General features: G+C 37.6%; 1 protein-coding gene across 1 annotated transcript; it reads left to right on the forward strand.

Annotated features, from left to right (window-relative positions):
* The first annotated feature begins 1,544 nt into the window (after positions 1-1,544).
* Positions 1,545-20,374, forward strand: LOC139721611 (cholesterol 24-hydroxylase-like). The gene is made up of 9 exons (XM_071632946.1): positions 1,545-1,679; positions 7,298-7,458; positions 8,610-8,748; positions 10,745-10,858; positions 11,870-12,101; positions 13,117-13,189; positions 13,354-13,438; positions 18,313-18,423; positions 20,279-20,374. Exons 1-9 carry the CDS (start codon positions 1,545-1,547, stop codon positions 20,372-20,374), a joined length of 1,146 nt encoding a protein of 381 aa, XP_071489047.1.
* The last annotated feature ends 1,099 nt before the right edge of the window (positions 20,375-21,473 follow it).

Raw genomic sequence — 21,473 nt, forward strand, 5'->3', positions numbered from 1 at the left:
GCCCCGTGCGCCCCCTGTAATAAAGTTAATGATAATTGCATACTTCTTCTTTTTTTTTGGGGGGGGGGGGGGTTAAGAACAATGTTAAAATGAAATGCATTATTTTGGGCTAATGAATTACACATTTCATATTTTCCCTTGTTTAACAGCATTTCTATACACTTGTGCAAACTATTTTTTTCAAACCACAGTTATATTTAGATGGATATTATCATGATTCAATAGATGTGACACTGATTAATGTCAAAACAGGATATGTTTTCCTCATACGTTATGTTATCTCACATATTATAAATGAATGAATTGTGAGCAAGTTATCTGTGTTTATTTAGTTTGTCTGTCCTAAAATGCCCTGCCACAGTACATAATTGTAAAAATATATGAATGTAAGTGTATGTGTTTATTGTTTCCGAGAAAGATAGATTTTACATCATTCTGATAAAGTTAAATTATTCGTAAAAGATATATTACAAGATGTGGAATAAAGAGAATTAGGAAATATGCAATATAGCTATACATGTGTTGTTATAATCTAAACACTTAATATATATATATATATATATATATATATATATATATATATTGAGATCCGTATATATCACTTAACTGTGTATTGCAATGTTAAAGATGAAGTTATTTATGTATTCTCCACCTCCGCAATACTCAACTAACTGGTCATGTCGTAAGTGTGCCGTAAATTTTTGTATCGGGGATGTCATTTTTTTTGTATGTCTACAATGTGTGTATTTTGTGATGTACAGTCCTGTATGTGTAGGGCCTCTGAGAATAACAGTGTTTGTAGCCACTGATAGAGCTTCCCTACTGAAATAAAATAAATAAATGAATGAATTATTTTTCAGAATAAAGATGATAAAGTTTCGTCAAATAATTAAATAATTTCACATCCATGACTCTGTGTCGTGTCTTCTTTGTATGTTTGTTTGTTTGCTGTGATTTATTTGTTATTTGTTCACGTCGAATGATCCGGGAAAAGACTCCTATAAATTAAACGTCTTGACATAATAATTTTGAATTAATCCATTCAAACAGAGCGTTCGTGATATTCACAATGCATAGCAAGATCACAAACCCCATTTAAGAAGATTACCTTATCACTGCAATCACTCTCTTGTTTTTCAGTAAGCTGGCATGAGATCACTTTTGTCGGAAATTTTAAAAAGAAATCACCTTTCTTCTCATTCAAATTTCCCTCTGCTTTACTATTTCCTAGTGTACATACTTTCATGAATTTGTACATAGTAAACAGTGGTATTGAATTCTATTCCCAAATCACATTTAGATCTAAGTCTCTTCCTTCATGTCAAGTTAATTATGCACAGGGACAGAGAACATGGAAAAGTATATTTCAGACTAAATTTTTGATTTTTTTTTCTTTCATTTTTCAATTCTCCCATCTTTCTGTTTACAAATCTAATCGCAGAAAGACTGAAGTGCAAAAATTTTGCTTGATATTGTCTTTGTATAATTGCTGTTGTACTTCAGTAACAGGTACAGATGTGTTGTATCATCAAACAACGCTGGTCATGGAAGGTAATATCCTGCTGATTGTTGTTTCTTACGTCATATTGCTTCTCATCCTGGGTCCTGCGGCTCTGATCGGCGGCTACATCATTTACGTCAAGTATGGCCACGTCAAATACAGCCATATACCAGGTCCAGTAAGAACAAGGTATTGAGTAAGGCATGTATACAATTTCCAGTAATTTATCTCCAGAAAAAGACAAAAAGAAAGAAAGAAATATCACACACACACACACACACACACACACACATGCACACAAACACAAACATAGATTGGATAAATAACAACACAAGGGAATATACTAGGAAGCTATTTGGTAGCAAAGCAATCTTAGTTATGAACTAGGCATAGCCTATGTTACAAATGAAACGTCCTTTACAAAACGTTTGTAAACGTTATCGGACGTTACAAAATTAAACGTTCGGTACTGCACGTGTACAGAACGTTTTTCCCGGACCAATTTTGTGTTGAACGTTTATTAAACGTGTTGAAAACGTGTTGAAAGCGTCCAATTCCAACCCAGCAAATACAAAAAAGTTTTTCGAATATTCACGAAACATTTTTATAAAGTCCGCTGACTTGTTTAATGTGCTCTTCGGAGCCAAGATATGTTTTCAAGCAAGCGGCTGTGGGACCAGTGGTTTTTAAGTTCAACAGCCCGCCACGTCTTCGTCTTTAATGAACGTAAAAACACACATTTTGATCTTATTGATTGATTACTTTATTGTCCACTCTGGAATTTCTTTGTACATTAGGTATCACAACAAAATAAACATTGAATACATGACAGGTATACACCACAAACATAATATTGTAGTGGATATCCCTCATCCTGGCAACGCGCATCATACTGCGTTGCCAGGCAGCGCACAGCGCGTCATCCGTGGCCATGGATGTGCGCGGAGAAGATGCACCTTGGGCAGTTGGAGACCTGCAGTGGATAAGCTAACACGTAAGTCAATTCAACCCGCTGTTATTAATTCAGTTTATTTGTAACCCGTTGTAACATTGGTGTCAGGAGTGGGATGAAACTGAATTAATAACAGCGGGTTGAATTGACTTACGTGTTAGCTTATCCACTGCAGGTCTCCAACTGCCCAAGGTGCATCTTCTCCGCGCACATCCATGGCCACGGATGACGCGCTGTGCGCTGCCTGGCAACGCAGTATGATGCGCGTTGCCAGGATGAGGGATATCCACTACAATATTATCACAAAACGTTTTTAGGCTCGCTACGTCTTCTATTGGTTTCTACAGTGCGAATTAAAAAAAAAAGGTTTCCTCATTATGTCAAAAAGATAAACACCCGTAATGTTTTTCGGACATCATTGCGAAAGTATCTGTCATCAATATAATAATGATCCCCTATGAAAACATGTAAATAATTATGTACATATAACAATTCTTATGTGAAAAGATATATGGCGCCATACAAATGCTGTGGATCATCATCATCATCATCAATATTGTAAATACGATATATTATAATCTATATCATTGAAAGGACTGGCCTCGAATAGCCTGCACGCTATTGCCAGTTCTTGTTTGCCAAACTATATCTTACCTATCAATTGTTGTGACTTTGTTGACGATGTTTGTTTGTTTGTTTGTTTGTTTGGTAAATACAAATCTCATTTCATTTCATTTCATTTCATTTCAACTTTGGAGGGCTATAAGCTGTGGAGAGCGCAATGCTGGTTGTGATGAAAGGGGAACTCTTTGCATTAATACCTAATCGTCTTGGCAAACGTCATGCATGATTGAGCATATTAACTTTAAAGACAACAATGACAAAGTGCACTTTTTCCATCTTTGCGCGTTATTGCGAAGGAACAATGCATGTCTCACTGCATGAATGAGATCTGTCAATGAAAGTGGTCAAATCATCAGGCCAGTCTGTACGAATGCAGGTTTGTGTTTAGGGTTTCTCCTAACATTTTATGGCCCATAACCTATAACATGGCCACCTGCCCAATAACTTGATCACTCCCACAGAGGCCAACCTACACAGTCCATTTTCTCTGTTCATATTCAACACATAGCTCGCAGCAATAAACCATGTCTTGCATTTGAAGAGAGAAAGATTGATAATGGTTTCGGCTTAATGGGAAGGACCAAGTTATCGACCACGTGGCCATGTTGAAGTTTATGATCCATAAAAGGTTAGAGGAAACCGTAAACACGAATCTGCAGTCGTGCAGGCTGGCTTTATAGGAAATTATAGACATCCCTAAAAAGTTGTAAGACTTTTTGCAAGTTTTTCAAAAGTTCTTAAAACGTTTGTCATACGCATTAGACGTTAAAAAGGTTTTCTGAACGTTCTAGAAGAATGTGAAAGGTTCTCTAAACGTTCTGGAAAGGGTCATAAGACTTTTTTAGACATTCATAAAACTTTTTCTCGAACGTTCTAGACGGTTTTTAAAGGTTTTCTGGACGTCCGCAGAACATTCTCAGAACATTTTGAATATTTCTAGGTTTTCTGACGTCTATGACGTCCGAAAGGATTTCAACAGGTCCTTAAAGATATTGAAAGTTTTTTTTTTTACCCTTTTAAAAACTTATTTTTCAACGTCCATTTGATACGATTTAAATGCGTCGAAAACTTTCCACAAAAAGACGTTCTGAAAACGTTTTGACAAAATGTCTAAATAACGAACTTGGAATGTTTCAAGAAAACGTCCAATAAATTAGCTGGGCAATAAGTATACTATATGGTTTGATTTCCGAAAATCTTTCTTTCAGCTATACCTTACTCCCATTCTGTTTAACAAATACACCAAAATATCAGATCGCATTTGTTTTGACGCAAAATACAAACAAACTACAGCACAGCCCCACTTGGAATGAAGTAGCACAATACCCTCCGAACTGAGGGTATATTTGTATCGAAGTTTACCCGCGTCTTCCGGAAAACAGTAGGCTAGACTCCCGTTCTAACGAAGTCGTCAACACCGGCGGTTTTCTTTCGCTATATCGAAATTTCGTTATTACCAAAGAGTAAATCTAAAAACATATAGAGATAATAGTTTTGGGACATAGAATTCTACCGCGTTGTAACCATGTTCCGTGTAACCGTGCTGTAACCGTGTGCTCGTTATAATTGGAGTGCACTGTATCAGTATAAACGGTAACTCCCCGTATCGTTTATACATGATTTTCACCGAATCCGCGTTCCAGCAATTTTCAGCGATTACTGGTGAGCAGCAGGAGTCTGTATACCACATGCTCTGCACGTGTTCTCCTCATGGATTACCTCTTACTGTCCTGAGTTTTGTTTTGTTTTGTATTGTTTTTGTTTTTGTTTTCGTTGTTTTTTGCTCTACTCTCGTTCTTAACTAAAAGTACAAAGCCCTCGTGGAATCTCCAGCAAGTTCATCAAGCATTGGAGAGATATTCTGCAAGGTCGCTTGTTTGACTTTTATGCTGGATTATTTCTCTTATCCATACCTCTTAGTGATTATCATGCAGGCGCCTCGGTGAAACTCTGATGAGAAGATATCTTTATCTCCACGATAAGTTGCAAAAGATCATCGCTATAATCCTATCCACAATCAAAATTTTCGGACTATTTGATAGTACGAGGTATACTTCAACCAGAGGAAAAATAGATTTTACACTGGAGATTGATACCAAAAATAGAAATGATCAAACTCCCTCTCTGATCTCTCTCCCTCTTTATCCTGTATTTCTGTCTCTGTCTTTTCTATCGCCGCCTCTCCATGTATGTTCATATATATATATATATATATATATATATATATGTAGGCCTATATATGTATATATACATATACATATTATATGAATTATAATACACATTATGTTGAGTATATTCTTCATGAGAGATATTGATTCAACAAGATTTTTGCCAATTTAAAGCTTTGTCAAGTGGAACAACAGGGGCGGCATTTCGTTCATTTCGTTCAAGTTCAATTTATCTTCATACACCCTGAAGCAGAAACCAATACACATTAATAAATGTCTGTCTGTGTGTGTGTGTGTGTATGTGTGTATGTGTGTGTGTGTGTGTGTGTGTGTGTGTGTGTGTGTGTGTGTGTGTGTGTGTTAATCTTGTGGTTACGGACATATAGGCAGAAAGACTGGTGAACATAATTATTGTGATAATGCCTTTCTTCGGCTTAACTTTAGTTTTTGGGAGATGTGAGTATTTTGATTGACTGATATTACGACAGCAATAGTAGCTGTCAAATCTATTTGTTTTTCAGTTATTTGTGTGCTTCATTATCTTCTCAACAGTTTCATCTGGGGGAATTACACTCTTGTGGCAGAATACATCGAAAAGGATGCCATTGGAAAGCTAACATATGCCTTGTACGTTGTCACAGAAGAATATCGTATCGTTACAACATATTTCTCATCTATTTCTTCTTCAGTTCATCATGAAGGAAATTCAGGTGTGGATAAAACAAAATGAAATGTGAATATTGTGTTAGAATACAAGTATTTATTGGTTATAATATGTGTGGGTTTTTTTTTTTTTTGTATGCTTGTTTTAATCGAGGCAAGTGATAGTCAACAATAGGCTTAGTTATTTTCAGTGGATTTATGAAGGAGTGTCAAAGAATAGCATAGCTTGAACACAATACAATGAAACACGTACTCAACATGTAATCTGGGCAGCAGAAAGCCAGAGGAAAACTGACAAAAGTCACCTAATAATTATAATAGCTGCCTATCCGGAGGCAGTAATTCCCGGCACAAACGTCTGAGTATATAGCCTATGCATCGACTGTACAGTCATCATAAAAGAAAGTTGTCTGACATTCCTCACTTTATATATACAGTCATATCATAAAGTAGAGTTGTCTGACATTTCATTAGTTTTCCTCACTCTTTTAAATTCTAAACAGGTATCAAGAGTTTGGGATCATTCACAAATTACATATCCTACATTACAGCTTCATTTTCATCTTGGACGCAAGATTCATTAAGGTAAATATAGCTCACTCTCTTAAGAATTTGACCGCTGTCTAGTTTTTTAGACAACATCATCGCACCGTTAGCTACGCAAAGTCGTAATATAAATTACAATTTTTTCATCGCTAAAGTTTAGACTACGTTAATTGGACGTGACATTATTTTCGCAAAACAATTTCTCTAACTTCATTGAAATAATCTAATATGTAAAAATGTATGCAACATAGTGTGTGTTTGTGTGTATGATATTTGTATACATGTCTATACTGTCAAATCTGCGTAAGCAGCTATCTGTCTATAGCGGCCACCTGCCATAAGTGGCCACTAAAAAATAATCCCCCTGGGTGGCCGCTATGGACAAGTTTCATTCATCGGTGATTATAATATATCATAATCACCGATGAATGAAACTTTAGAATATGTCGAAACAGGAAGACATAATTCCAAACCGTTGATTGTTCTGAGAATGACTGTTGGCCTATCATTCCTTAAGTTCGGGGAGATCTATAATTATACAAAATATCTCCGTGGATATTTCTAAGCAGTCAATATAACAGAATATAGATGTATTATTCAGATTTACCTTTCTCCATCGATCAGTCTCTGTAATAATTGTCATTACTCTCAGTCATGAATTAATTACTAAATAGGTCTTTATACACGAACAAGCTAATTTCGGATTATATTCCTATCTACCTCAGATAACCTTTCTGTCCATATACAGTGACAGTCAACGAGACATTATGCGAACGCAAGGAGTAAAATGATTCTATGTGACTCGACCAAAAGTCTCCAAAAGTTTGTTTTCCTCGTTTTCAGAGCCTTCTTACGAACAGCGCCCACCCTAAACCGGCAGCAGACTACAAACATCTGAGCTCGCTGTACGGCCAGAGAGCCGCGGGAAACGGGCTGTTAGCAGAGACAAGCCATTCGCGATGGGAAAAGAAACGAGCCCTGATTAATACCGCTTTCCAACGACAGTAAGTGACCACGCAAGATGAACTATCGGATGCTGTTCGTTATTCCGAAGGTTCGTTGATCCGAAGGTTTGTTGATCAGAAACACGCAAATTCCCTATACCTAGAGGTTCGTTAATCCGAAAATGAAAAAGGGTACGTTAATCCGAACATTTGTGGCGTTATTCCGAAGGTTCGTTATTCCGAAGGTTCGTTAATCCGAAAATGAAATAGGATTTGCTATTTCGAAGGCTCGTTTATCCGAAAATGAAATAGGGTTCGTTATTCCGAAGGTTCGTTCATCCGAACATGAAATGGGATTCGTTATTCCGAAGGTTCCTTGATACGAAATGATATAGGATCCGTAACGAACCACGGAATAAACAGCTTTGTTTCATTTTCGGATTAACGAACATTAACTTGGAATAACAAACCATATTTCATTCTCGGATTAATGAACCTTCGGAATAACAAACCTCATCACATTTTCGGATTAACGAATCTTCGGAATAACGAATCTTCGGAATAAAGAATCTTCGGAATAACGAACCTTCGGACTAAAGAACCTTCGGAATAACGAACCTTCGGAATAACGAGCTGTAACCGAACTATCAGGTGTCAATTATTAACATTCTCCACTCTCTATTCTCATGTTTGCCGGGCACATTCATGTATCAGGGATAGACCTATATAATTCTCTTAGAAGGAAGAAATACCTACTTCAAAAAGACATGCTGACTGATGTTGCGAGCAGCAATTCCAATCGTAGGGTTATGCAGTTGATTACAATTCTCTTCTCTGAAATAGTTCCATAGTCTTGTTTAAGGATTTGTATATAAATATTAATGTGTAGTATAATGTAGGCACGCAAGCTTAATTCCTTTTTCCATGGTCAGCACCAACGTAATGATCAAGGGTTGTGCTAGGATCAAATTACAAACAAATTTAAGAGCGTAAACATAATTACAGAGTCAACCAGGTGTAGAGTAATCACATCACGAGTCGTGACATGGTAACTGTATCAGTGGGAACATGTGGGATAATTCAAATGCATTTAAAGTCATATATACTGCATTCAAGTCTTGTAACACACTGATTTTTCCAGCATTGAGGTCAGTGGTGTAACCACGTTACGTCAAACTTAAATCCGACATTCCTCTTGTTTCTCTATGCAGTATTCTCAAAGACTTGGTAGGGGGATTCAACCAAAGCGCTGATAATTTCATCAAGCATCTGATTCCTCTTGCCGACGGTCAACAGGAAGTGCGCATGATGGATCAGTTCAGCATCGTCACTCTTGACGTCATCGCGAGGGTAAGGCTTCTTTAAAACACACACACACACACACACACACACACGCACACACACAAACAAACAAACACGCTATTTCACTTGGTTCGATGGCGCCATATAGTAGAGCTGCGAGAAACGACATCAATAGTAACAAACTTTGACAAGAGCGGGCGCAATCACAAAAGTAAAGCCATGGAATGCTTTACGGATGCTTGAAAGTAAAGCATTATGGATGCTTAAGTGTCGTTATACTTGACAACATGGCATGTTTGTTTGATATTCAAGATCAGCTTAAGTCTAGAGGATATTTGTATTTTGAGTTACAGTTTATCATTTCTTTACCTTATTACATTTCTTTCTTTCTGTAGTTTATTAACTTTATGTGGTGAAAATGTGAAATATGACTGACTGTGGTATTTACTGAAAGCGCAGAAATAAAGTCTTTTCTGAAATAAGAAATTAAAACAAAAGAAGAGAAAGTAATGGGTTGTCGCAAATACCTACAAATTTATGTAGAGAGAGATGAAAAACAGCTACCTGTAAAATATCAGATGAACACAACTGTACTGATTGCTGAACGTCTGTTTTCGCTCATAATGACTTTGTTTTCTGCGAAGACTTGAAGGACAAGAACACGTGTTGAATAATGGGGCCTGACGTACTTACCGACTGCATTGAGTAAAACATAGCGACGAAAATACCAGACTGAAGTTGGGCACAAAATTGTTATCAAAATACAGTAGGCCCTAAATACAGCGTACCAGCCAGTCACATAAGTTGTTGTTGTTTTTTTTTTGTCTTTGTGTTTTTTACAAATATTTCGATTGTCACTGACGCAGAAGAAGCTCTTGTTCACGTATATGTGACCCTGCACCTCAAAACAAACAAAAAGTCGCTAGACATGAATTTTTAGTTAAGACCACATTCTGAAAGAGCAGACTTTAAGCTTTAAAATGGTGTATAACTCAAATCAAATGGACTCTCCTAACCTATCTAAATATTGGAAAGAAAGCACAAACTCAGGAAAAGAGTGAACTGAGAAAAGAGGCTCTGAAGTACAGTGTCTATTCAAGCGCTTAATCTTTACCAAACCGTGCTGGCTGTGCGATTAATGGGACAAAAAACAGGAAGTAAACAACCATAGTAACAACAATGAAGGGATTATCAGATTAAACTGAAATATAGCATGCCTCATAAACACATTCTGTCCATAATTAATGCCAACTTTCAAAGCAGTAGCACTATCGTTTCAAAAGTTATTAGAGTTGAAAATGAAGAGTGTGGACAAAGTTTTTCAGAAATGAAAAAGGGATTCTAAAGACACACCTAATCACACTATTCTACCAAAAATGTTTGAGATAAACTGCTAAAAAACACACACTTTCCTGCCCGTTATATGATACCAAATTTTAGCATAATGTAAAAGAAGACCCGCTCTATCAGAAAATATGAAAAAGTCAAGTTCGGCTAGGTTGACCCATTTCACTTATTTTCAGTCCTCACGCAAAATCAGTGTGTGCGACTTTATGTTCGTTTTGAGGTGCACGGTGTACAATCACTAACACTTTGAACTTGTGTTGATATTACGGCTGTATTTTACTTCTACTTCTACTACTACTACTACTACTACTTCTATAAATGATAGTGACAATGAAAATCACAATAACAATACTGATGAAAAAATAATAATGGAAATAGATTATTATCTTAATTATAATGATAATAATCATAAGTCAGGCAAGCTTCTTCTTGACACTTCTCTACCAGAGGGTCTTGCCGTTAGCCATACCCATCCCTGGACGCGCTGCTCCGGACCCCATCATTGGTATAATCCGCTAACCTCAGAAACCGGGACCAGGGTGGCTGGATTCGAACTCGGGATGTCTACTTGTTTTGATTTGTTTTGTATCGCTCAGTCATATGTATATAATTACTGGCATCTGAGACAGCAAAATTTAGTATTATATTAACAGTAAAAGTTTGTGTAAGGAATTGCTTTTTTGTGTCATGGATATAGGTGGGATTTAGCATGGATATCGATGTCATCAACGAGCCGAATTGCCCCTTCCCAAGGGCAGTCTCCCTGATTTTGAAGGGAATCATGTCGTCTGTAATGAAGCCATGGCTTAGGGTAAGACAACACAGGATTGCAGTAGGGCCTATATTAGTGTCGTGAGTCGTATTGTGTGTGGCGGACTTAAAAGGACTGTACAGTAGTGGTTGAGGTGGGGATGTATGTTTTGAACATTCCTAAGTGAGATTTAATGAGAAACCTATGAAAGAGCATGTGATTTTAAGAAGGATTCAACATTTATTTGATGAAAATTGGTTTTCAAATGGCTGAGATATCCCCAAAAATGATAATAATAAAAGGCGACATGCCCCACCTTTATTAGGATCTCTTTGTTTCACCTTGTTTCTGGATATCTTAGCCATTTGAAAAACGATTTTCATCAAATAAACTTTTGATACCCCTTAGAATTGCATGCTCTTTGACATCTCATAGAGTGGTTTCTGAATATCTCGCAAAACGTTAAAAGCTAAATCCTCACCCCGACCCGAACTGTACACACCCTTTAATGCAGTAAATGAGAGCCTGAACAGTAATGCAACACACGGGCAGTGGAACGATTGGTAATGGGATGGGGGGGGGGGGGGGGAGGGGGGTTGATCACAAACTTTCGTGGGTATATAATGTGAATCTGGGTGTTTTTGCTCCAAGATTTGAAATTTGTTTTGCTTTTGTGGCCAAAATGTAATGCTCACTCTCCTCACGTGGATGCCCCCACCCCCAAGTGATATGTGAAGATGTAGGGGAGGGTCTGTTGTTTGACAACTTTATTCATAGCAACGTGCGTGATAATGAAGCGTTATAAACGAAACAAATACGCGTGTTAACATTTTGATTGTATGTTCTTTGACGTCGTATAGCACGAATTGTTTAAATCATTGCTCCACGCTAATCTTAAGTGCCTGTGACTTTTGTAGAATGAGGGAGACACCTGGCTGGTTCAAAGAGTTTATCATTAAAAAAAAAAGAAATAACGTTTTGTTGTTTTTTGTTCTTCTGAGAATATTTTTGGTAGAAAAAAAAGAGAGAGGAGACTTGATCACATGCGCCATATTTTCTCCAATACGCCAGCTGGATCCTTCGAGGAAATCAAGCAGGTTTCGGCGCGAAGTCAGGGAGGCCGTACGTCTGATACGCGACACCGGAAGTGACGTCATCACGAGGAGAAAGGCCGCCAGGGAGCGTGGAGATGAACTCCCCCTGGATATCCTTACACAGATCCTCATCGCCTGCGACCACCATGCCGTCGATGATTTTGGCATGGAGGAGATGATTGACGAGTTTATCACCTTATTCATCGCAGGTAGAGGGATGAAGCACGTATAGTACGTTAATGGTCAACCCCAAGACCTCCAACCCACCCCTCCTGCATTTAAAAGACAAAGACAAAGAAAATACATTTTCCGCGACCCTGTTTGCGAGTGATCAATGCGAGTGATCATTTGCGAGTGATCAATGCGAGTGATCAATGCGAGTGATCAATTCGAGTGATCAATTCGAGTGATCATTTGCGAGTGATCAATGCGAGTGATCATTTGCAAGTGATCATTTGCGAGTGATCAATGCGAGTGATTAATGCGAGTGACTGATAGATTCGAGTGATCATTTGGGAGTAAATAATAATAATAATTATAATAATAATAATAATAGTGGCCTCTTATAAAGCGCTGAAATCCATCAATAATGATGCTCATGGCGCTCTTACATAATCAACATGAACAGTTATATAATACACACCCTACAATATTCAAATACGATAACTAGAGCAGATGGAATACAAACAAAAACAAAATGCTTACTATACATAACGAAATAAATCTCAGAACAAAAGAAAAAAAAACTGTCATGTACAAATTATACAGTAACATACACAAAACGACTCAAATTATAACAATCATGTTTCATTCACGATTGAGAATTAAACAGATGTGTTTTAAGGAGTTGCTTACAGGAATTGGTTGAGGAAGCCTAACGAAGAGAAAGGGGACGTAAACAATGGCAACACGTTGACGCACTTTTCTCTCTTTACTGACAATTTCTCTTCAGGATTTTACCCGCTAAGACGCTTTCGGAGAATTTGACCCCTTTGACGGAAGAGAGCTCATGAACGAAACTCCTAAAATCCATCCCAGTTCGTACGTAGGCCAAATTACCTAATGAACGTCACACCTGGGTCCTGTTGTTAGTAACTCGTCGCCATGGTAACGATGACATAATTTTGTTTCCATTAAATCCTGGTATACTAAAAATAGTATTCGAACTGTTTTCAATTCGACTTCTTTGTTGCTGATTTTTGACATGTCGTTATTTTTTTACAGGCCATGAAACTACAAGTAATCTTCTGGCTTTCACGATTCAACAACTTTCTAGATTTCCAAGCGTTTACGAAAAGTGAGTCATAACTAATATATACCTATTATGATTCCAGCTCTTTTTTTTTTCTGCATGATTTAAATGAGTAATGCAGATTTAGCTTACTCGACATCGTCATCACTTCCAACTTCAGCCTATATCATTAATTCATTTCTGTCTGTGCCTCTCCCATATACCTGAAGAGTTCAAGTGGAGCTAGAAGAGGTGATAGGAGACAAGAAGAACGTTTCATATGATGACGTCATGAGATTGGAGTACCTCTCATTGGTAATATATCTTTAACGTCAGTCAAAGAATTAGAATGTTCCGACCTGTTATCTTCAAGTCACTGTAAATGTGTCGCATTACGCTATCCAACATATCGATTGTATATTCCAATCGTCTTGTTCATTTCTCTTAGTCAAAGCGTCGTTCATGAGACTTTTTATTTAGAAGGAACATTCCGAAAAGAATTTGATCAGAAAAATAGTTTCGAAACGCTTGAGTTGTTGAAAATACTCCGCTTTCGAAGACCGTGCGTTTAAAGTGTTTGAAAAGAACAGCGAATAAATTCTAGGATGACACAAGGTCATGAATAAAAAAATATATATTGCAAGCAACCACACTAAATAGTACACTTACAAATAGTACAGACATTGAAATACTGTCTTCGATAATGGCATAAGTATTTTGAGTGTTGGCCGAAATAACGACGTTCGATGACCCGATGTGCAACGCAAGCTATAGATAATGTTAAGGTCAGTAACTTGTCCTGCATACTGGTTACACTTCATAGTCAGGGTCAATGTCCTAATTCTTATCAGTATTCTCCTACACATATATCTTGTATAGATTGAATATCCTTTGTCCTAAAGTCATAAACTGGAGGGCTTAGTTAGCCCCTATGTGTTAATTGAACCAAGACACACACATATAAGCTTAGTGTTGGTACCTAGAATAAAGCAGTAATTGTAGCCCTTTTCTCATCTACTATGCTGACCATGCAAGAACCTATCCTTTGTCCTCCCCTAGTAGCTAAACGTTTGATGTCACCCCTTTGTAATAGTCTCAACTTTATGTCTCTTTGTCCTATTGTTGTAGCCATGCTTCCCTCCAATTACCACCCTATTGCCCGATTGTACCTGTATTAGTTTCTCATTTAATCTCTTCTATGACTATGGAAGTAGCCAACTGGTTAATTGTTTGTATACTTGGCTGGGAATGAGGCCAAGCTAAAACTCCTGTTTGGGAGTCAGTCTGAATTTAGTCCTCCTGGAGTCAAGACGTCAATAAATGTGCTCTCCTTAAATGCAACGATTCTATGTTGGTGTGATTGATTCATTGACTCTTGTTGGAAACGCAACACTGGTGAGCAGCGGTGGGATTTAGACTTATACATGCCATCGAAACGCTAACACTTTCATCGTTGAAATGCCACAAAATTAAAGACGTTGGATATGCACTGCCAACAACCTGCAAACAAGATGGACTACAAGGCAAAGGCTGGCGACTTCTGTGCGCTGTAAAGTCTGCATGACAACCGTCACCACAAGGACAATGAAGGTCCTTACTCTTCTGTTGTTGGCATCAGTAGCTCTGGTCTACTTTGTTACATCATCAGATGTCAAAAGGGGGATCGAATCATCGGTAGACACAGTGATCACTGAAAATGGTTTCTTTTACCCCATGACCAGCGACAAGGAAGTGAGGAGAAATGTTTCTGATTTGCTTCTGAAATCGATGCCAAAGCCAACAAAGAACTTTGCTGCACTTGCAATTCATTTGAAAGTATGCGGATACCAAGGTAGCAAGTTCCATCTCGTCATGATCCAGGGCGGGGACTTTCCTCGTGGAGATGACACTGGAGGCAAGATGACACGGATGACGACAGGACTGATGATGACAACTTTAAAGCCAAACTACCATGGACCTGGCTGGATGAGCCAGACAAACGCTGGCAGGAACGTGAGCGGATTGCTATTCTCCATGAGTAAGAGCACGACCGTTGAGACATCTTGGCTGGACGGGAAGCACATCGTTTGGTAGATCAACCCGGCACATACAATATCACCATGACAACGAAGAGACTTTGACCACACCACAACATGAGTGCAGTGATTGACAAATTAATGTTTCCCCTTCTTCCCGGTACGTTTTTCATAACTACACATGGTATTTGGTTTTTTAACTTGTAATAAATTTTATTGTTAGAAGACATTCGTGAAATTCAGTTAGTTCCACAACTAAATCTTGCGAGTAATGTGTTTTGTTTCGATATTCTATAGAGAATGCACACACAATGAGAAATGTGTGATGAAATTTTATCATTGGCACGAAAATAAAGACGACAGATGAAATTTAAACCCTGGGGTTGTCAATCAGATAGTGAGTAGAGGTGCCTAGATGTCATGAATTATAGAGATAATTCAGTAATGTGCATTGCTGTTCGTATATGGGTGTTTTTACTGGTGAATTGCCCTGCAACCAAATACAAAGTTGCCTTAGCTGAAATTTTCAGGCAGCAATGATTCAACTTGTAATAGCACACGCATGTATGTGAATAAAGCTACAGTTTATCGAAAACATAATAGGACGATTTCTCCGAAGGATCGCTGGTAGTTAAAAATATTTATAGATACAGTTGTACCAATAAACCGTATGGAAAATTATTATGACAGCATCTGCATCTTTCCTGGCTTGGCATACCAGTGTAGGTGAACTTTTATACATATGTGATAGAATTTAGTTGGATATGTCAAGTGAATGCAATTACAGTACCCCTTTAGTTGAGTTGACTAGTTGTGTACAAATGATACATGCCAGTGTTGTAGAGGTTAAGCTCCAAGGTTTGTAGAGTGTACAAGCTTGTGTTGAGGCTAAGGAACAATCTGCCCTGCATCTATACAAAGATGCCTTAGCCGGATATATCCGGGCCGCAGAGAAATTCCTGTAGAGTTTTGCATGTAGTTGTTTCATAGAATGTTGAAGTAGACTTAAGGGTATCAAGATTTGCGTCACCACTCGTCACCCAATTTAGGTTTTACACTGTGATTAATTGTTCAGTTGATGCTGGTATTTAATTTGCATAGGATCCAAGTTTCATAGCAGGGTTTGTTGTCTCTGTTTATTCCATCCCTCACTCTAGTTTTCTATCTTATTTCATTACACTGAGAGACCAGAATGTTTACACCTATGCATTATAAAGAGGAATTTGTGTGGTGCCCATGCTCTTATGTTGCAAAAGGTTCTAAAATGAATTAATATTTTACAGTACTGATCTGTTCTTAACTCCTGTTCGTGGTTAACCTTTAATTTTCTTGTCAATGGCGACCACATTGTATGTACACTGTACATGTCGTTTTACTCTTGATCTCGATGTGTTTACAAAGTAGCATCTCTTCCGTTTAATGTTTTGCCTCGAATTAGGATACTGTCTGTTCTTCTCTTCTTCTCTTACAACTGTCTTACTTCTTCGTTATCTTTTCTTCTGCAATGTTTCATTCTTTCTACAAAACTTAGATTGTCGAAGCTTCAATAACCAATGTCTTTATTTGATTTTCAATGTGCATGTTATAGTGTAACTGTATAATATGAGATTAAAGGTAAGCGTTATTTGTTGATAGAGGGACGAAGAGGGGAAATGTACACAATGTAAATTTGGGTTGTTATTTCTGTTACATGCTGTTTGTTCGTGTCATTACTTTTGGTACATACTTGTACATGATTATACATCGCTGTCAGTTGTAAAATATGTTTTGAGTTGTTTTGTGATGGGTTCGCTATTTGGGAGTTATAAAATATTTGGACTATTTATCAATTATAGTTTGGATAAATGTGACAACCTCTCTAACGTCTTGTACAAAATCTTCACTATCATTCTGTCACACCTCCTGATTCTGTTTCTCTCTTCTCTTTCTGTCAAGTGTCTTCTCTCTCTCTGTCTTTCCATGTCATGTATCCGTACTGCTAAATTCACCCTGTGGTAGGTTGTGTATTGAGGACAATACCTCTTTTCAAAAGGGGGGAGTAGTGTTAAGGTCAGTAACTTGTCCTGCATACTGGTTACACTTCATAGTCAGGGTCAATGTCCTAATTCTTATCAGTATTCTCCTACACATATATCTTGTATAGATTGAATATCCTTTGTCCTAAAGTCATAAACTGGAGGGCTTAGTTAGCCCCTATGTGTTAATTGAACCAAGACACACACATATAAGCTTAGTGTTGGTACCTAGAATAAAGCAGTAATTGTAGCCCTTTTCTCATCTACTATGCTGACCATGCAAGAACCTATCCTTTGTCCTCCCCTAGTAGCTAAACGTTTGATGTCACCCCTTTGTAATAGTCTCAACTTTATGTCTCTTTGTCCTATTGTTGTAGCCATGCTTCCCTCCAATTACCACCCTATTGCCCGATTGTACCTGTATTAGTTTCTCATTTAATCTCTTCTATGACTATGGAAGTAGCCAACTGGTTAATTGTTTGTATACTTGGCTGGGAATGAGGCCAAGCTAAAACTCCTGTTTGGGAGTCAGTCTGAATTTAGTCCTCCTGGAGTCAAGACGTCAATAAATGTGCTCTCCTTAAATGCAACGATTCTATGTTGGTGTGATTGATTCATTGACTCTTGTTGGAAACGCAACAATAATCTGATTAACCTAATGGGAATAAAAATGCTTTTGTAAAGAATAGACTGACATTACAGTGACATGACACTATATTATGAAATCTATTTCCATGTTTGTTTGGGGGGGGGGTTCTTTTTTTCTCTCATTATGGTATTCCGCTGTTTTAATAAAAAAAAAAGAATAGATCTTGAGTCAATTCATCTTGCATTTGCTTTGCTACGGAAATGGAAATTTATCGGTCTTAAAGGTCTGAAAGAGTTCACAAAAAGACATGTTTTTACAACACATGAAAGCAAGTGTCGACGTCTTTAATTGTTGGCTTTTACCAGGGGTTGATGAATTACGTAATCTGAGTCTCTTTGGCGTCAAGCTATTGCTATCTGGAAACGCATAGACTAATTCAGAGATTCTCCGTTTGACAGTATAAACCGATTATGAAGTCCAAACTTGGTAGTTAATGTGAGTAGGCCTACATGTATGTGTTTGTCTATACCTTTGGTTTATATGCGTGTTTCTTCGTCTTTTTATTTTCAGGTCTTAAAGGAGACGTTGCGAATGTATCCGCCTGTACAAGGAACGAGCCGCACATTGGGTTATGACGTCACATTTGGACAGTACCATTTACCCCGAGGAAGTCACATCGTGGTATGTATTCCATACGTGTCTCTACAACAAGCCATGCGGTACAAAATTACAATAACGGATTCGTTATTCCGCAGGTGGATTAATCCCGATATGAAGTAAGGTTCGTTATTACGAGGGTTCGTTGATCCGAAAACGAAATATTCAATATTCATGTACAAATACACATCCAACACCCTCCCTTCCTCGTTCCACAACCTATTCATTGTGAACTCCAGCGTCCACGCTTACCCAACTCGACATTCCAAAGATTATCACCTCCATAATCCCAAGCTAATGATAGCTCATAAGTCAATAGACACCATGGACCAGACGTTTGGAATAATCTCCCTGAGCAAATAAAGGCAACCACTAAATTATATTAATTTAAGTCACTTTTATCGAAATATAATAATGTATGAGTGATAAGACATTTTGGGTTTTTTATGTTAATTCATAAACAGTTTATACCGGTATATTAGGAGTTTAGTAATTTGCAGTATATTAGAACTGATATTGTAAACAGAAATATGGAATAGATAATTTTATATGACATATAAATATATTAGAAATAAACCTAATTATGTATTATATGCTCAAACGTTAAATTAATTAAATTGCCTTTACAGCACAGCACTCACCTCAGCACCGTATTATGCCTGTTGAAAATAAATAAACGATTATTATTTTGAATTTCCCCTTTATGTTGACTTCACAAATTATTACGATATTTTGGGCTTAATTATTGATTCTATTTTTTCAGACACGTCCGTTACACTGTTATGTAAATTTAATTTAAGTTTCGAATTTTACCCCGAGGCCCCGATCCATGTCAAGCTACTGCTTATGATCGCGGTCTCCTGCTTTTCTGTCATTATAAGGTCTAGAAATGCTCAATTTTATAATTAACTTATTCAAATCCCCTTCTTTTATTTTTTTTTCTGAAATCTGTTTAGTGTAACGACATGACATATTCTGAATGTATAATCAATCATTTCATACATAATTTACAATTGTTAATTTCACGATTTCCATCTGAACATTTTTGTTCTTGTTGTTGTTGTTGTGATATTATGCCATACGTCTCATACATCAAATACTGTCATGTTCATAGTGTATGTATATTATGTACTTTGAATTCATTTGTACGACATTATGCTAGCTTATGCGTCGTGTAATATTTAATTTCTAAATGTATGTATTCTTTTGTAATGTGTGATTTGGGAAAAGGCAGAAATAAAACCAAATCAAACCAAACTAAACCAAACCAAACCAAAATAAGGTTCGTCACTCCGAAGGTTCGTTAATCCGAAAATGAAGTATAAAGGTTAATTGATCGGAAAGCGGAATATGGTTCATAAACTCCGAAGGTTCGACAGAGTACGCACCTTCCTTTCATTTTCGAATTAAAGAGACTTCTGTATAATGAATCTCATTTCATTTTCGGATTAACGAACTTTCTAAATGACGAGCCTTGTCCCATTTTCAAAATAACGAACCTTATTTCGCTTTCGGAATAACGAACCTTCGGAATTACGAACCTTTGGAATGACGCCACAATATTCTGAGAAACCATTGGCTCTTTTTACATTTTCGGATTTACGAACATCTATCGGTAAATGAGTAAGTCTATTTACTTACAAATAGATAGTAGATAAGTGCAGATTTTAGATACCTATTTGTGGATTTAGGTGTACCAGGGAGGTGGTTTCGGGAGGTGGAAACCACCTCCCTGTGTAAACAGGATGAGTGATGTTTGCTACATGATTGCAGGGCACAATTTACTCTTACCTCTTCCTTTCCTTCCCTCCTTCTTCGTTTCTTCTTCTCCTACTCATTCTTCTCCTCTTGTCCTTCATTCTTTCATGTGCTATTACAGGCAAGCCACTTAGCCATGTGCATGATGGATCGTTATTTTGATGACCCTGAAGTTTTCCGCCCCGAGCGTTTCCAACAATTAGGCGACACATTGTGAGTTAACCCTTTCTCTGCCAATGAGTCATTGTACACATTACTTTCACACACAAACCTATGGCCAGGGAATAGTGGTCACGTTGCATGCGGATATATGACATGCGAAGCGAGTTAATCAAATTGACTGTACTAGGTATTCGTAACAAGGAAAGACAACCTATACAGCGAACGTCTAGCCCCAGTAGTAATCATTTTGATAAATCTTCCCTCTCCAGTTATAGATATTGGGGTTAGTTTTCCCAACCTGGGTTTATTTCAAGCTCTATAGAATACGATAAGTAGAGTTTGCATCCATCTATTCCATGAAGAGAGAGAGAGAGAGAGAGAGAGAGAGAGAGAGAGAGAGAGAGAGAGATAAAGATGTGAACGGTATCATCGTGTCAAAAGGTGAAGCAGTAGGCTTGGCATCGTATGTTGTGGGTGCTGCATTATCTTTATGTATAGGTGTGACGGAGGAATGACTGCTCGCAAACGTTGCAGTGTGTTCACTAATAGCCTCTTATTCTCCCGAGCTTTCAGCCGAGTTACCGGTCTTTTTCAAGGGCTTGGGACGTAAACACAAAAGCAGAAAAGCAACCAATATATCTATATAAGTATATATATATATATATATATATATATATATATATATACATACATAAAGAGGCCTATAATGTTGAAGAATGCGATGACTAACCTGTTTGGTGTCTTGTTCCTAAAACATGCGCTTTCCTCGCCAGGATAAAGCGTTTTAATGCCATTTTAGGTTTTTATCTTATTTTTATCATATAAATATAGGCCTATAATGTTGTTGCGAACAACAGCCTGGAATATTTATTTATTTCTTCATTCATTTATTTATCTATTTATTTACTTTCGCTGCCATGTCTCCACGAGCAGACCTAAACATATTGGCGCCTACTTTCCCTTCTCTCTGGGACAACGGTCGTGCATCGGTCAGCATTTCGCCTTGGTACGTCCAACAATTCCGAACATCTCTACCATGATTACGCCTTAATTGTCTTTTAACGCCACGGTGGAGGGACGTTATGTTGTCACAACGCAAAAATTACCCCATGGTGCGTTTAGTCCGTCGTCTGCGTGCTTTCGTGATGACCCCC

This window comes from Diadema antillarum, unplaced genomic scaffold (assembly GCF_040938485.1).
Source record: "Diadema antillarum isolate AM-2024a unplaced genomic scaffold, OU_Dant_1.0 scf00000014, whole genome shotgun sequence".
Lineage (NCBI taxonomy): Eukaryota > Metazoa > Echinodermata > Echinoidea > Diadematoida > Diadematidae > Diadema > Diadema antillarum.